The sequence below is a fragment of the Drosophila montana genome, unplaced genomic scaffold, assembly GCF_035044405.1.
Source record: "Drosophila montana isolate Dmon_TW-CO22-7 unplaced genomic scaffold, ASM3504440v1 contig_2496_1, whole genome shotgun sequence".
Classification (NCBI taxonomy): domain Eukaryota; kingdom Metazoa; phylum Arthropoda; class Insecta; order Diptera; family Drosophilidae; genus Drosophila; species Drosophila montana.
In genome coordinates this window covers 20979-36989 of record NW_026997364.1, presented here as the reverse complement: position 1 = coordinate 36989, position 16011 = coordinate 20979, and the positions used below count along the sequence as shown (strand labels likewise).

The window sequence follows — 16011 nt, the reverse complement described above, 5'->3', positions numbered from 1 at the left end:
GCTGCTGATCAACGCATGTTATACCCTCGTTAACAGTGGGGGGACTTATCGTGTAATTCCATGCGCTGTTGTGAGCTCTGTTAAGTTATTGCCATGTTTATTTTAAGCATAAGAAATTGCACTTATTTATTTGTTATTATTTATGCCTAATGCATTATATTATTATTGATAAGCATTTAATGTCATTATTATAATTATATTATTTTAATACAGTCTCTTAACAGTTGCTGCGTACAAAACGAGATACCCGTCCATGGCAGCACATATGCTACAGGGCATATTATGAACATGTGAATGTGCTTTGTTTTGCTTTGTCTTTGCTTTTATTTTTACTGTTTTCAGTGATTACAGACGCCTTGAGATAACACTTGGTTCTATCACAATTAGTTAATTGTTAAATTTTGAATTCTGTTCGACATTTGCTTTGTTTTTGTTTTTGTTTTCTTTTCGTTTACAAATTAACGGATGAAGTGTCAATTAATTATTTAACTATCAGTTATCGTTCAAAATTGTTCAGATAATGCATTGTCGAAGAGAGCGCGTGAGAGCCTCAGCTACTTCTTATACATACATATACTCTCCTATATAAACATATGTATATAGATTTTATCAATGGACTGCTTTGTCTTTGCTCAAACTTAGATAACAGCTTTTGACAGCAGGTGTGGTAAGGGGGGTTGTTGTTGTTGCTGTTGTTGTGGACAGGTGTGTGTTCGCGTGGGATTGTCCTGTAAACGGACGCCCCATCCTCTTGGGGGCCAATCCGAGCCAATGATTCATCATGGAACACTTTCGAGTGCTCCATAAAATATCTTCCATTGATTATGCGCTGTTAGTTGACATTTAATTGTTTGTTCAATTGGCAACCTGTTGAGTGGCCGCGTCTCTGACTCACCCAACGTCAGTCGCGGGCGTATTTATGAAGGGGGGGGGGGGGGGGCGTGCCGGAGCTTTGGCACGCGTTACCCTCTTTGATTTTATCACTGCGACTGGGGAGCCTTCCATGTGAGCCGCATGAATCATTGGGCCTTATCAAACATGGTTTGGGGGCGGGCGAGCAACATGAATGCAATTGTGTTAAAGTTGAATGTTCAGTTCTGTATAAATATTTAACAACATATGTTTGGCCACACGTGCCATCTGTGTTTATCAAAGAGTTATCTATTTTTTTTTTCACAGGTGAGCTGAGTAAGCTACTCGCTCGAATGTGTCACTCAGCATTTGATGGCAAGTAGCGAGTGATTTGTGTGGGATCAGAGTGACCACCATGTTGCTTACGCACACTTGTCCGAATCTAACGAGTTATTATGAGTAACATATTCGCCGGAATGACTCATGGTATATCCGAGGGGTTTCTAGTAACACAGTTGCAAGTCTAAGTGACAAACTAGATGCTAAAGTAACTAACGAGTAGGAAGAGACGACTGTGACGACTACTCGCTGAACTGAGGAACGAGTGACGACTACTCCCTGAACTGTGGAACGAGTGAAATGTTGGAACGATCAATTACTACTCGTTGAAATATGGCACGAACGATTACTACTCGCTGAAATGTGGAACGAGTGAGGTCTACTCGCTGAAATGTGGCAAGAGTGATTGCGTTTTGAATTGGAATGTGAGTATTCAGTAACTATATTAGAGATTGTAACGAGAAGGTAAGCGACTATGAGGCTTAAAAAACTAGCAAGTGCTTTGCAAGCTACTCGCTCGTTTGTATTTCGAAACTAGCGAATGCTTACGCGCTCATGTAACTATTTGCTTCATGTAGCAAAAAGGCTTCGGCAATTTTACACAGTAACACAAAACTAACTTCCATGCAAAGAAAAACGCGGCATACATTGTCTAAATAGTAACGAGTTGCGAGTAAACTGCTCGCGTGTATATCTTACAATATATTTCAATAGCATTTTAAGGAGTAAACTAACCTACTAGCTCGTTTGTTTTATGCTGATTTAAATGCCTGCAGCTCACATTTGGCGAGTAAAAATGCAGCGAGTGATGCGAAAAATTACTCGCTGATGTTAGATACCGTTGATGCTCAAGCCTAATGGGAAACAATCTGTGTTAATTGTGTAACTTACTTATAACTTACTCGTTGGTTGTCTAAAGTCTTGACATAAGCTATCAATAGACTTGTTTGTCCGGGCAAATTGATAACTTCTGCTGCAGCTGGCTGTACCAGTAATCTATGTTGTTGAATGTCTGCCACGCACAGCTGCTGGCAAACACACCTGCCTGACCCTGTCCATGGACCTTGGGCGGCATTTAACGGGGGCATCGCGTTTAGCAAATGGCTCAATCGAATTTTACGAGCTACAAAATGTAGCCATTGACGATTTTAGATGTTTTCTGAGAAACGTTCGGCTTATCAACGCGACTGCCGCATGACAGCCAGGCACGCCCATCGTGTGACCAGCCGCCCACCTGACGAGCAAACACAATAAAACCAACAACAACAACAACAACAACAAGAAAACACATGCCTATTGATAAGCTGTTTGCCAACAGGTGTGCAGAAAGCAGCGATCAGCGCTGTTAACTGCGCTTTAGCTGTATCTTATCGGCATATTGGACCAATTGCCAAGCCAATTACAAACACGCACACACACACACACGCACACACAAACAGGTAGCTAATTGGTGTGGCTCACCTGTGCTCCGGGCCCAATGTCTCCGGCAGGGATAACTGTGCAGCGTATTGCTGGCGTCGCTGTTGCAGCTGTTCGCTTAGAGTTGCTGCTGCTGCTGTTGCTGTTGCTGCTGTTGCGGCTGCTGCTGCTGTTCTAGGGTTGTCACCAGCTGTTTGTCCTGCTGCAGACAGCTGCTGCGGTGCCATGGAACTTGTTGCACGCTCATCGGTGCCGCAGTTGCTGTTGCTGTTGGCTTGGCCGTTGCTGTTGCTGCTGCTGCTGCTGCTGCCGTTGTTGCCACCCGTCGCAACTGTGCAAACAACGCTGCTTGTCGATCTGTTGGTTAATCAACGCCAACGCGGCGCATGAGTAATGTGTGCCACAAAGCGTCAAACCGAACAATTCGTTGTATGTGTGTGTGTGTGTGTGTGTGTGTGTGTGCGTGTGCGTGAGCGGGAAAAAAACTGTTGCATGCTTTTAGGCGGCGACAAATAAGAAACAAATTCGCCGCAAAACTAACGCAAGTCGCGCCTTGCTTTCGGCTATGGTTAAATGCATGTGTGTGTGTCTCTGTGTCTATGTGTGTGTCTCTGTGTGTACATTTTTCTTATATGCATAGATATGTCTAAATATATATAAAACATAATCATATACATTAAGATATCGAAAGTGGGCAAAATGAATAACATAAATTCCTCTTAGCTTAAATAACAGACAGGCGTGTATTACCCGGCATTGCTCGGACCAAATTTCTGTTCGCTTCATATATGTGTAGATATATAGATTAATATAAAAATGGGCAAAATGAATATCATGAAGTTCGCTTATATATGAGACTCGCTGCATTATCCGGCCTTGACCGGTTCAGGTTTTTCTTTTCTTTCTACAAATCTTAGATATTTCTTTTCACCCATTTACCCTCCTGGAACTCCTTGGCTTAATTATATATATACAAAAAAATTTATTTGAAATTGATCGGATGAAAAAACAAAAAATTTGCCATGAAAGTTTTTCACTCATTTTACACACTTGTGAGCGATTTCAAAAGTCGTTGAAGCACGTATTCATTATTTTCTAACGCAGAGCTTCGAAAACGAACTCACAGACGAAAATCAAAGTCTCACCTTTATAAACCTTAACCCCGATTTGCTAATAATATGGATTTTGCAATAAGTGTGAAAAACGTCTCAAATCACTTTTCACAGAGATAATTGGAGCTGAGCTTGAACCCGAAATTTGGCACTGCAAAATTTCCCTGTTAAAAAGGGCGAATTTGGCGAAAAGCGTGAAACAATTCTCAAATGAGGCTCGCAGCTTAGAAAATTAGTTTGAAGAAGATTGAATAGTAAGCAATAAAGTTGCAAAAGAGCCTCTTCCACGATTTTTCCACAGATGCGGGTGGAATGCAAATGAAATGTTCTGAGATGTTGCTCTTTATCTAAAGTCTCGTTGGTATTTGTCTGTCTAAAATCCACACAGAGTTAAGCTTTTTGCAGAAGTTTGCCCCTTTTTTTTTTTGATATGTCGCATATCGGATTTCATCGGAAGTGAATTGAAAAGGCCTTGTAACGTTTATGTTCATTCTGTATATATGAATTGCAATTACATATTTGCTGTGCTAATTGAGGCGAAGAGCGTGCAGCACGCAAACTAATTAGGGTCGAGCAAGTCACTCAATTAATCCATTTATCCATATATAGAACATATGTATATATATTGATACCTTATAAATCGTTTCTCGTATTACATTTGAGCCGATTATCGGACCATAAATGCGTCATTTGGTCTCTTGAATTATTCAAATGCACTTGGCAAGTGCGTTGAGACTTTTCCGGATGTCCTGACGTGCCACGTCGCCAACGACTCCTCAGCCAGATCCTGTTGTGCCTGGCAGGCATCGACAGGTGTAATGACAGTTTTGGCTGCATATTTCATGAGCTCTTTACCGATGCGAGCAGCTGCCCAACAAATTTGCTAATTTGCCGAGGGGGGAGACTCATTAAAAATTATATATGCCTCTTTTTTTTTGCCCTTTAACGCTTTTTAATCCGTGCCAGATGTTAAAAACTTTCACGCAAACTTATGAGCATTATGATAATTGCGAATTTTTTATAAGGTTTGGTATTGCGCAACTCTGGCAAGCCGTGTGAAAGTCTCAAGCCTCTAACAAGCATGGAATATACGCGTTGACAACCCTTTTCAATTTAGGTGTAGTTTGATAATTCTAATAAAAAATGATGTTCGAATGAGTTGACAACCCTTTTAGAGATAAATGCTCACAAATTACTGCAGATCTTTAAAATGGAATTGTTTACAAGCTTTGGTTACTTTAATAAAAAATGATAATCAAATAGCTTGACAGCCCTTTTAAGGAAACGTAAAATATAAATATTTACAATCTATGGTAACCCTAGTAAAAAATGATGATCAAAATTGTTGACAGCCCTATTAAAGATAATTGTTCAGATATTTTTGTAGACACTTACAATACAATTAATCACAAGCTTTGGTGACGTTGACAACCCTATTAAGATCGATATACAGAAATTTTCGTAAACACTTAAAGTAAAAGTATCTACAAATTTGGATAGCCTGACAACCCTTTTGCAAAACGTTGGCTACCCTTAATCAAGTATTAGACAACTTGGCCACACTAAACATGAAAATCTTTTGCACATTGGCAACCCTTAAAATTTAAACCTTTAGAAAATAGGTATTTAAAAACTTTGCAAACCTTAAAAGATTTATGATCAGTTGCGAAACTCCACAAAGGTTTTCGGTGGTTCAAACCCAAGCTTTGAGGCTCGCTTTTGCCAAGGTAAAGTTATGATATTTTTTTAAGCCAATATCGAGCGAGTTTATGGAGTTATGGACTACTCTTTGACTACTTTTTCATCGACTCTCTTTCGACTTATCTCTTTTCAGCTAGAGAGAGTCCTCGAACTAAGATCTGAAGAGCTTTATCGGAGCGAGAGAGCTTTGAGTTTGGAGAAATCTAGTCACCTTTTGGCTAGCAATCGAGGCGTGCGTCAGCTGTGGCATTTACGGATTGTCAGTTGCTTTTGGGGAACAGCACACAGAGCACTGGAATAGTGTAATAAATTTAAGTTGTAAACGTGTTTCAATCTTTTTTTTTCTTTTATATTTAGTTTTAAATTTGCTAAAAGTGGGAGAGCCCAATTCAAATTAACATCATCGAACAGAGGAACCGGCAAAAAAGGCGAAAAAAAAAACCGGAAAAAAAAAACAAGACAAACCAAGTTGAATTCCGAGAACTTACAGAGGATTTGCGAGTAAATCGAAGAGAGCTAAAAACCAAAAAAAAAAACAAAAAAAAAACAAAAAAATACGAAAAGAAAAGAGTTAAGCATAGGGGAAGGTGGAACAGCATGCCGAAACAGTCGAGCAGCGTGAAGAAGACCTCGCTCAGCGCCGTGGAGCAGTACGAGCTGAACCAATGGCTGGAGGAGAATCGCATCAATCCGTCGAATTTGCGGCGCTCGTTTACGGACGTGCTGCCGCTGGCCCGCCTCATGTCGCGCTACTATCCGGATATGATTGACCTCAACTATTATCCGCCGCGGAACAGCGTTCAGAATAAGCTGTGCAATTGGGAATCGTTCAATAAGCGCGTCCTGGCACGCCTCGGCCTCCAGCTGACACGCGACCAAATGGTGCGCGTGGCACGCAGTGTGCCCGGCTCTGTCGACCTGTTGCTGTACAGCGTGATGCGTGTCCAGATGGCGGCGGAGCGCAAGGCCCGCGAGGAGCGGCCCAGCACCGAGGACGAGGACGAGACTCAGTCGGCGGACGAGCCGGATGACACGAAAACTCTCAACGAGCCGGAGCTCTTGGCCAAGGCCAGGGCCAAGCCAAAGTTGGAGGGCGTGCGCCAGGTCGTGGGCATTGCGGAGACTAAGGATACGGTCAACAGGAGCCTGAAGCAGACGCCGGCGTCGCCATTGAAGCGTGCTGCCGCTGCAGCGGTGAGTGTGAAAGCAGCTGCAGGTGTTGCACGCGGCGGCGGTGGTGGCGGAGGCGGAGTCGGAATCGGAGGCGTTGGTGCAACAACTGGGCGCAACAAGAGGGCGCAACTGGCGATGTCAGCGGCCAGCAGCAAGGATCTAAACCATTCAACGCATCCGGCAGCATCCCGGCAGCAAAGAGGTGAACAACTTTGTGAGCTACCCAAACAACGTACGGTACTTTATTCCATCTATATGCAGGCCGTCAATCAGCTGCAGCGAAAAAACGCTAAGATCGAGCGATTCGATCAGTGGAGCGCCCATCTGGAGAATATGTTGCAGCTGAAATGCGAGCGCATCGACGAGCTGCAACGTCAGGTGGCTGTCGCAGCTCTGGCGAGTCGCCACAAACCGTTGCGCCTGCGGCATCGACGATCGAGGCCCAAGAAACGCAAAATGCAGCTGGCCATGCTCGAGCCTGCCGTCAAAAGGTTATAGTACCAAACACACATAGACACATAGACACACACACAGACAGACAGACACACACACACCCAAGCACACACACACACATATATATATACACACTCCTCACACACATAGCCTATAATATCATGTTGTATCTGTTCTCGACTGCTCACACGTTCCGCTGCTTCCGCTGCTTCCACTGGGTCCATTAATTCCACTGATTCGTGAAAATCCTTTTAGGCAAACGCTTTGTTGGTTTCCACACACTATTTCGGCCAACTCGAAGGTCATTAAGCAAAGACAAAAAACCAGTACATATATATATATATATTTATATATAATGCTCCCAAGTGTATTTCAAATAAATTAACACATTCATTAAATTCGTTTATAATTCCCACAGAGTTTTAGCATAAATGTGAACAAGTGTCGTGGAGCTTTTGTTAAAGCTCAGCTGAAGCGAGAACTCATCGCGAGCGAAAGCTCAGCTTGCGCGAAAGCTCAGCTTAAGCAAAAGCTCAGCTTGAGCAAAAGCTCAGCTTAAGCGAAAGCTTTAGTACAACGTTTTTGAAAATGAATTGCTCTATTTATTAATTTTAAGCTTCATCTTGGTGCTCCTGCTTAGAACATAAGCTCATGTGTGCTTAAAAAAAAAGTCGTGATAAAGCTTTAGACATCATTCCTCAAGCTAACTGTGCTTCTGTTTATAGCAAATGCTGTCTTGAATAACTCGGGTGTTTATTGTCCGATCGTAATGAAATTTTCAGGGAACATATATGAAAAACAAATGAGTGCAAATAACAAAGCACAAGAGAATATCTTGAAAAACGTTTTTCTATTGGATACGGTGGCGAAATCTTCTACGACCTTCTATTTTTGGCGGTTTCTGGTTGTCTTTTCGGCACGTCGTTTTCGGCTTCAATCGGAGCAAACGCTGCGTCAGTTTTCAGAGTGTCGTATTTTTTTTTTTAAAGCTCACTCGAAAACATTCCGAGCTCAATATATCATAATATTCAGTGTGTATTAACCCATATATCTATATATATATTTATTTATTAAATATTCTGAACTAGAAGAAACCACGTGCCGGGCGTTTGGTAGCGCCTAGCAGCATGCACACAATTACCAGCAAGAAGCTCAACAGCGAGGATATCGCCGAGGTGCACAAATGGCTACAGCAGAACGATATAAATACGACGCGTTTGCGTCGCGAATTTTCGGACGTCTTGCCGCTGGCGGAGATGATGAAGCGCGATCATCCGCGCCTGGTGGATCTCAATAATTTTCCGAAACGCAGCAGCGTTCAGCTGAAGGTGGCCAACTGGGAGACGTTCAATTACAAGGTGCTGACCAAATTCAATTTGACATTAAGTCGCGAATTTATCGAGCTGCTATCAACGGGAGCACGCGGCGCCGCCGAGGTTCTGCTCCATGAGATAATGCGGCTAAAGAAGCGACAGCGTGTCGTCGAGACACGCAACGCGATACTGGCCCAGGAGCAAATCTGGGAGGAGAACGACGAGGTGAAAACCGTGGTGGTCAACAAACAGGTCGGCGACGGCATTGTTCAGGTACCGCAAAAGATGATACTCTATTCGCTGTACGAGAAAATGGCGCGCGACAATCTGGCCAAGGAGGCGATCATTGAGTCGAACCAGAAGCGACTCGCCCACATGGAGAACATCATCAAGGTGAAGACGGAACGCATCGACGAGCTGCTCATGCAGATGGGCAAGGCCCCAACCAAGCTATGCACCAGTCCTCGTCTCCAGTGCTCCAGTGCCACACGGGTCCCCTCCACATCTCTGATCAGCTACGAGGCCTTGGGCGCCATACGCAAGCGACATCCCAATACGCCCGCCTCATCCGACTAGAGCCCTGATCTGACATCCGCCCGCCCCTCAATCGGAATTTCCCGTTAATTATTACACACACACACACACACACACACACACACACACACACACACGAATCATATATATACATATATATATTTATTATTAGCGTAAAGCGAACCGTGGTAAGCGCAAGTTTGACCAGTTGCATTCCCAGATTTCCTTCAAATTGTATTTCAGAGTTACTTTCAATTTCAATTCCACATTTCCCCGCACGTCTCGGCAACTCGAACACACAATCTCTCTCTCTCTCTCTCTCTCTCTTTTTTCTTCCGGGGAATCAGATTTCAAATTTTGAGCGAGCTATCCAAAATTTTAACAAGACAATTTTTAAAAATTGTAGTCGATAACGTAAATGTGTGTGCTCTACAAGTAAAACATCGCGTGACAGCAAATGGTTTTCCGAGTTTCAAATCGGTTGCTTTTCTTTTCCCTGAAATCCTAACCTCACACAGCTGGGCGGGAGCTACGCCTGACAAAAACTTTCAAAGAGGAAATCAGGTGCCAAAATGTGCCCAGCTAAGCCGCTGTTCCAATTCCAATACGTTCCAGCTGGCAGACAATGTATAATGAGTCGCCTATCTTTGAGTAGAGCCTTTCATTTTCATTTAAAGTGTTTCGATTCCCACTCGTTCCCGGCAAGTTTATGCGCACATGCCAAACCTTTGGCAAAATCAAGTGCCTAAATGTATATTTCTCACAAGCTGTTCCAGCTGTTCCATTTCCAATACGTTCCAGCTGGCAGACGATGTTTAATGTCTCGCCAATCTTTAAGTAAAGCGTTCCATTTTCACTTTAGAAAATAGTTGAACAGTCGCTGATAAAAGTGTTTCATTTCCCACTCGTTCCCTTTTCCCTTTTGGCAGATGCTGAAGCATAGCATTACTTAAATTTGTGCAAAGTGTTGCATTTTCTGTTTGTTCCACTAAAGAAATGGCAATTGCGAACCAATTCCACTCGTTCCAGCAAATATCGAGTAGTATTGAGGGCTTATAGGAACATATTTTTTCTACTTTAAAATTAATGAGTCTATTTATTGAAAATTTTGACAATCGTTGATATTCTATATATTGCTAATTTTGGGTGCCACATAAGATTTTCACTCGTTCCACTGCATTTCATTTCACCTAGCAATTAGTGGAACAGCTTTGGAGCTAGTGTTTCAAATGCCACTCGTTTCAGGTGATATCCAATAAGCCACTTGCAGTACCGACATTCGCTTAATATATTTGTAGTGTTCATTTTAGGAGGGTATCAAAATATCGTCATGAAATGTGTCACGCATTAAAGGAAACATCTGCTACCCCATAAAGTATATATATTCTAGATCAGCATCAACAGTCGAGTTCATATAACCATGTCCGTCTGTCCGTCCGTCTGTCTGTCCGTCTGTCTGTTTGCGAACTAGCCTCTCAGCTTGGAAGCATTCGTCCTGAAACTTTTCAAGGTTCCGTCTTTCTGTCGCATATGTCGAAACCGGCCGGATCGGTTCACTATATTATTTAGCTGCCATAGGAACGATCGAAAGGAACGGTCAAAAAGTAGATTCCTCTATGGAAAATTTGTTGTTTATCAGGATATCTTAATCAAACTCGGCATTTATAAGTTTCACTCAGCTTCTCATATATATGCAAGATCTTATCAACATCGGGTTACTATATCCTATAGCTGCAATAGGAAGGATCGCTTGAAACCCAAATTCTTATAAGAAAAACTATCTTCTATATGGAAGTCTTTTTCTCATTTGATTTAAACTATAGTGATTATATATGAACTAAATCTTAAGAAGATCGCCGTGATATTTATATATTCGAATCTAAGAATTCTAAGATATATAGCTGTGTAGGAGGAATCGATCGAAAAATTAGTTTGTCTATGGCAAAATATTCTGTTTTTTCAAGATATTTCGCTATTCTCACATATATTCCGAATCGTAAGGCGAATATCTACAGAAGAGATATCCTAACTATCTTGTTTATTTTTGATTACTTTATCAAATCTCTGGGATTCTCTGGGATTCTGGACCTTTCGGCGTGCAGCAGATATCCTAACTATCTTGTTTATTTGGTTTGTATTTATCTCTGGGTTTTCTTGGCCTTTTGGCTGTGAGGTTAACTTTAATATTCGTACCTGGCCTTGAGCAAAATGCGTTTCTTGCCTTTTTGCTGGGAGCTGACCTTTGCCTCTGTCGCTTGGCTGCTGCTGCTGTCGTTCTTGTTGTTGTCGTTCTTGTTGTTGTTGTTGTGTCGATTCCAGCTGTTGGGATGGCTAACAGTTAGGCTCTGGGCGAGACAGAGCAGAGCGCTGCCGCTGCCCGTGCGATACATTCGGTTGTTTTTGCTCCTCGGGGGGTTTGTTTGTTTGCGAGTATCTTGCAGATACACGCGCTCAAATTTGCAGCTTGATAGCTTAATTAAATTAAGTTTTATGGTCTTGTTGTGGGCGTGTCTCTGCCCGTACATATATATATATATATATTTATATGTGTTAATATATTAAATGCCACGTGCGACATCAGAAACAAAACACAATTCAGCATATGTGAGGTCAGTAGTCGCACCTCGCCGAGCGTCTTGAATTGCAGGTGCGAATTTAATAGCAAGGCGAGCGTATTCGTACATATATTCAGTTTATTCGTGTGTGCGATTGACTTGTGCCCGCAATTAGCATAGCTGGCCAATTGACTACTTCAGTTTTAGCTTAGCACGGCACAAGAACACGACGCTGACTGTTGGCCCAAATGTGTTCACGCAGCAGTTTTATACGAAACCTGTCCGGGTCCAATGCCAGGGTTGCAAACGGCAAGGCACCATGGCAACTGTAGGATGAGTCATGGTCTTGGCTCGGGAACGCTTCAACTGCGTTTTACGACCAATTTCAGGCGCGCAGCTCAAGTACTTTCGTAGTTATAAGGCTGAACCGCTTGTGAACCGGTTCAGAGAATTTAAAAATAAGTTGTTAGGGAATCTATTTAAGCTTATAAGATCTTTCAGATGGGCTTATTTGTTATGTATACAAAAATGTAGTGCGGCAACTTCAATACTTTCAGTGAGTTTAAGTCGAACCACTTTTGAACCGGTTCGTAAAGCATGGGGAAAAAGCTGTGGAATGGTTCAGTTGAGTTGCCAAGGTGCTGACGAGTCATTTAAATGCAATTCCTCTTAATTCTCATCAATACAGCACACAGCTCTGAAGCCAAACCACATTTGAACCGGTTCGGAGCACATAAGCTTAAGCTGTTTATGAGCACGCTTCAGTAAACAGGCTCGTCAATGTTAATTAAAATTACCTTTCATTAAAATTACAATATCATAGCTCATATTTTTATAGAGATACAAAGTCGAACCATTTTCGAACCGGTTCGGATAATATTAAAACAGACAACATCACAGAGTTCAGCTGGGTTAACTGGTTATATGGCTAAGCGTATTACATTTAGGCAACGTGATTTGAAGGAAAGGTTCGGCTGAAACACTTTTGAACCGGTTCAGATAATATTAAAACAGACAATATTACAGAGTTCAGCTATGTTATTATTATTATTATTATATTTCTGCAATTTAGTCAAAGGTTCCGGTGAACCACTTTGAACCGGTTCGCAAACCATTTAGGTTTCTTCAATCAAACTGATTTTCTTGTCAGCTTTTAGAATACAAATCCCAAATATGATTAGATAAACGCAAAGCTCTCAAGCCCATGAACTCGGAGCGGCGTGAACCTCAGTGGTTCCGCCATGAACCACAAACAAAAGTTCACAAGTTGCGCATCACTTAATGTTTATTTTGGTCTTTTGGGGGTAACCACGCCCGATTAGGCGCCGGAGTCAATTGACAGCTGTGCAAATTCTCACGGCCCTGCCCGTGAAATTTTTGCGAATTGCATTCTCAGTTTGATGTGTGTTAAGCCGAATAAGTGTTAATACGACCAGAGCAGAGCTGACGGAGGAGTCGGGTCCGCTGCATACGAGCACACGTATCGATTTCCAGAGTCTGGCTATACGGCTATACGAGCAGGAGCTTATGCAACACGCATTTGCCACTTGCATTATCATATATACGAGCAATTATGCACACATATGCACTGGGAGAAAACTCTTTGAACTAGCATGTACCGTTTTTTTTTTTTGTAAATTAAAGTAGGTTTTTTTTTGGTCTTGATTATTGTATGTTGAATAAGAGAAAGAAGCGCACGTGAGGCGAATGCTTGTGACTAAAATCGGTCTATAAAGTCCGATCTTTATGACATTTTTGGGCCTTAAACATATTCAATTGCAATCTCTGCTCTTAGATATGAAATATTTGAAAATCAAAATACTTTTTCACCTCTTCAAACTAAACGTAAAGCTGAGTACATACATAAGTGTTACTCGGCGCAAATATTGTCACAAAATCAATTTTTATCGCTATTATAGAATGGAAATCGAAAAAAAAGTGTTTAATTCCATCTGAAAAGATGCCAACTTTTTGCCTTTGATATAATATAGTAATGTCTTATAAAAAGTCAAATCTGATAAGGCATTTTTCGATAGTTCAACATTCAAACAAATGCTGTAGATCGTTTCTCTCAGTGTGGGCGTCAAACCCCTTGCAATAGCATAGTTTGAGCTGGACAAGGCCAAAGTTTATTAACCCATTGTGAGTGTGTGCGTGTGTGTGTGCCCCCGCGGGAGGCAGGGCGGGGCATGTGGACGGTAACCAAGGCAAATGCAACGCAAATTGCATTAAGCGACAGCGTGCCACCCCCCCCCTCCCCCCCCCTTTACACTCCACCCCTATATGCTGCGGGTCAGCATATAAATTTCATGCCTCGCGGCTATAAGAGTTTTTGCCCGAGCGGGGCAAGGGGGTAAGGGGGGGCGGTGGTAGGCGTAGACAAATGTCGGCACGCAACTAATTAAATGGCGACGATGTTGTCTGAGCCAATGGCAACCGCCCCCCGCCCCCCTGCGCCCTGCCCCCGCCCTGCACGAAATAAAGTGCGAAAAATAAACTCGCGCGATTTGAATTCCAGCGGAAATTGTGGCATTCTCTCAGCAGATACCCTCCCCCCTTCAGTCCAGCTTCATTTATTAATTATGAAATTTACAACAATTAAATAGTCAAAAGTTTTTCCGCTTACGCGCTGCGAAACGAGCCCCTCCCCTCCCCTCCCCTCTCCCTTTTCTTCCGCTTTCAGCCAACCAATTGACAAACAGTTTTCGGTATTCAAAATATTTACAAATTGCAGAAAATATTTGAAAATCAAATAAAAAAAAAACAACCGTGTTTTCTTGTGCTAATGGAAATGTAGGCGAACATTTTCTTTTGACGTTGCTCGTAAATAATTTGGAAATCTGTTGAAAATTCTATTTATTAGCGCCCACAAACAACAAACTGAATCCCGGAAGAACTACAAACTAAATATACGAATGACAAAAAAAAGCGTGACCGAAGATTTAATACCCTTGCAGACATTTGCCTTGCAATTTTGGTGATATGTGAGACTGAGTTTGATGAAAATACAAAAACTAATTTAAAAACTATATAATATAGAAGTGAAAGATTGATAGGACTTGGCTCAGGTGTAAGCCGTGAATGCGAGGGCTGGTCCAGATATCTTTATTTTCAACCGATCCTTCCTATTGCAGCTATATGATATAGTGGTCCGATGTTGACAAGATCTAGTATATATGTGGAGAGAATAGTAAAACTAATAAATTCTGAGTTTGGTCAAGATATCTTGATAAACAAGAAAGCTTTCCGTACAAGAACCTACTTTTCGACCGATTCCATCTATGGATATAATATAGTGGTCCGATCCGGCCGACATATGTTTTCCCTGCATCAGCAAGAAGGACCTAAGCAACGTGTCAAGACAATAGACAGACGGACATGGGCTATATCAACTCGACTGTTGATGCTGATCTCGAAAATATATACTTTAAGCGTTCGGAGATGTCTCCTTCTATGCGCTACACAGTTGACGACAAAATGCGAATACCCTCTGGAAGGGTATCGCCAAAGAAAAGCAGAGAAAAACTAAATATTAACGAGCATTCACGTTACATATAGTCCGTCTAAATATCTACATATGGAGAATATATTACTGGGAAAAACACACACAAACACGGACACAATATCAAAGAGTTTTGGTTTTTCCTCCACAGTGAGTCATGGATATATGCATATAGGCTGCATATTGGTACGATTGAGCATATGTATATATATACTATATCTGTATATATATGTATTTGCTTGCCTTATGAGCATTATGTATATTGCGTATATATCAGGCATCAATGCTTATCAGCTTGGAAGGCATAAAAATAGCAAAGTCACACAACAACAGGCAAGTCAGCATGACCGAGCGGAGGTTAATTGACTAGCAAATACCCTGTAATATGGATCAAAGTGGCCTATTATCAGCTCGAAAAGCACAGCTAACAATTATATATCAAAAATTTCTTTACTTGAACTAAGTGCGAACTTCTTATTTAAAGATCTTTCTCTCTTAATTCTGTTATTCCGAAAATTCAAGAAAATAATACGATACTTCAGTTAAGTCTCATTTTTATTGAGAAGGTTTTTTTGCTTTTTTAAAGCATGCAATTTCCTGTTTTCAGTACGTTTTACTTAATTCAAGACTCTTTTTAAATCTTTTAGTGCTCAATTTTGATTTAAGCACGTTTCGTACTTAATTCAAATTGGTTCGATTATTGTAGAACGATATATATTTGAAATTTTGCACGAAAAGTTTCATTCCTACAATTTTAAACGTAAATTTTCTCTCAGTGTATTTTATATTTATGCATTTATTAAAGCTAATCAAATAACTTCTGTGTATCCCAACGTATATTTATATATTCAAAATATATTATAGGGAAGATTTTAACCCAATATAACGCCTATATCCCCGGGGATATAACCCGGGTGTAAGCAGGGTGCCTCCCCTCACCCCTCTCCCCTCTCGTTGCCCGCTCTGGAAACATTTACATCTATCCTTATTTTCTTATTGTTCACGTTTCCAGTCATATTATTTACATAAATATTTATGGTCGCGTCTTCTTCCGCACA

At 41.6% G+C, this 16011-nt stretch overlaps 3 protein-coding genes across 8 annotated transcripts in view; 2 read left to right on the top strand and 1 right to left on the bottom strand.

Moving 5' to 3' along the window:
• LOC135428665 (GRAM domain-containing protein 2B-like) overlaps positions 1-16011 on the bottom strand; it is a 44329-nt gene that overhangs the window by 8689 nt on the left and 19629 nt on the right. For 4 of the 6 annotated variants that reach the window (XM_064682742.1, XM_064682745.1, XM_064682740.1 and 1 more), the window contains one exon: positions 2653-2967. The exons of 1 other annotated variant lie outside the window; for it this stretch is intronic. In XM_064682742.1, the coding sequence (XP_064538812.1) occupies positions 2653-2967 (315 nt within the window). Of the gene's footprint in view, positions 1-2652; positions 2968-11089; positions 11302-16011 lie in introns of those variants that run through there. One more of the 6 variants, XM_064682743.1, reaches the window with a different exon arrangement.
• On the top strand, positions 5681-7040 carry LOC135428667 (sperm flagellar protein 1-like). Its single transcript, XM_064682747.1, has 2 exons — positions 5681-6798; positions 6858-7040. Exons 1-2 carry the CDS (start codon positions 6021-6023, stop codon positions 6887-6889), a joined length of 810 nt encoding a protein of 269 aa, XP_064538817.1. The 5' UTR covers positions 5681-6020; the 3' UTR covers positions 6890-7040.
• On the top strand, positions 8049-9373 carry LOC135428713 (sperm flagellar protein 1-like). Its single transcript, XM_064682802.1, has 2 exons — positions 8049-8080; positions 8138-9373. Exon 2 carries the CDS (start codon positions 8177-8179, stop codon positions 8936-8938), a length of 762 nt encoding a protein of 253 aa, XP_064538872.1. The 5' UTR covers positions 8049-8080; positions 8138-8176; the 3' UTR covers positions 8939-9373.

What these genes read in the sequence shown, in the direction of transcription:
- LOC135428713 (XM_064682802.1), top strand. Translation starts at nt 8,177, where the DNA reads ATGCACACAATTACCAGCAAGAAGCTCAACAGCGAGGATATCGCCGAG.
- LOC135428667 (XM_064682747.1), top strand. Translation starts at nt 6,021, where the DNA reads ATGCCGAAACAGTCGAGCAGCGTGAAGAAGACCTCGCTCAGCGCCGTG. An exon ending in AGCATCCCGGCAGCAAAGAG is followed by an intron (nt 6,799 to 6,857) that starts GTGAACAACTTT and finishes ATCTATATGCAG; the next exon opens with GCCGTCAATCAGCTGCAGCG.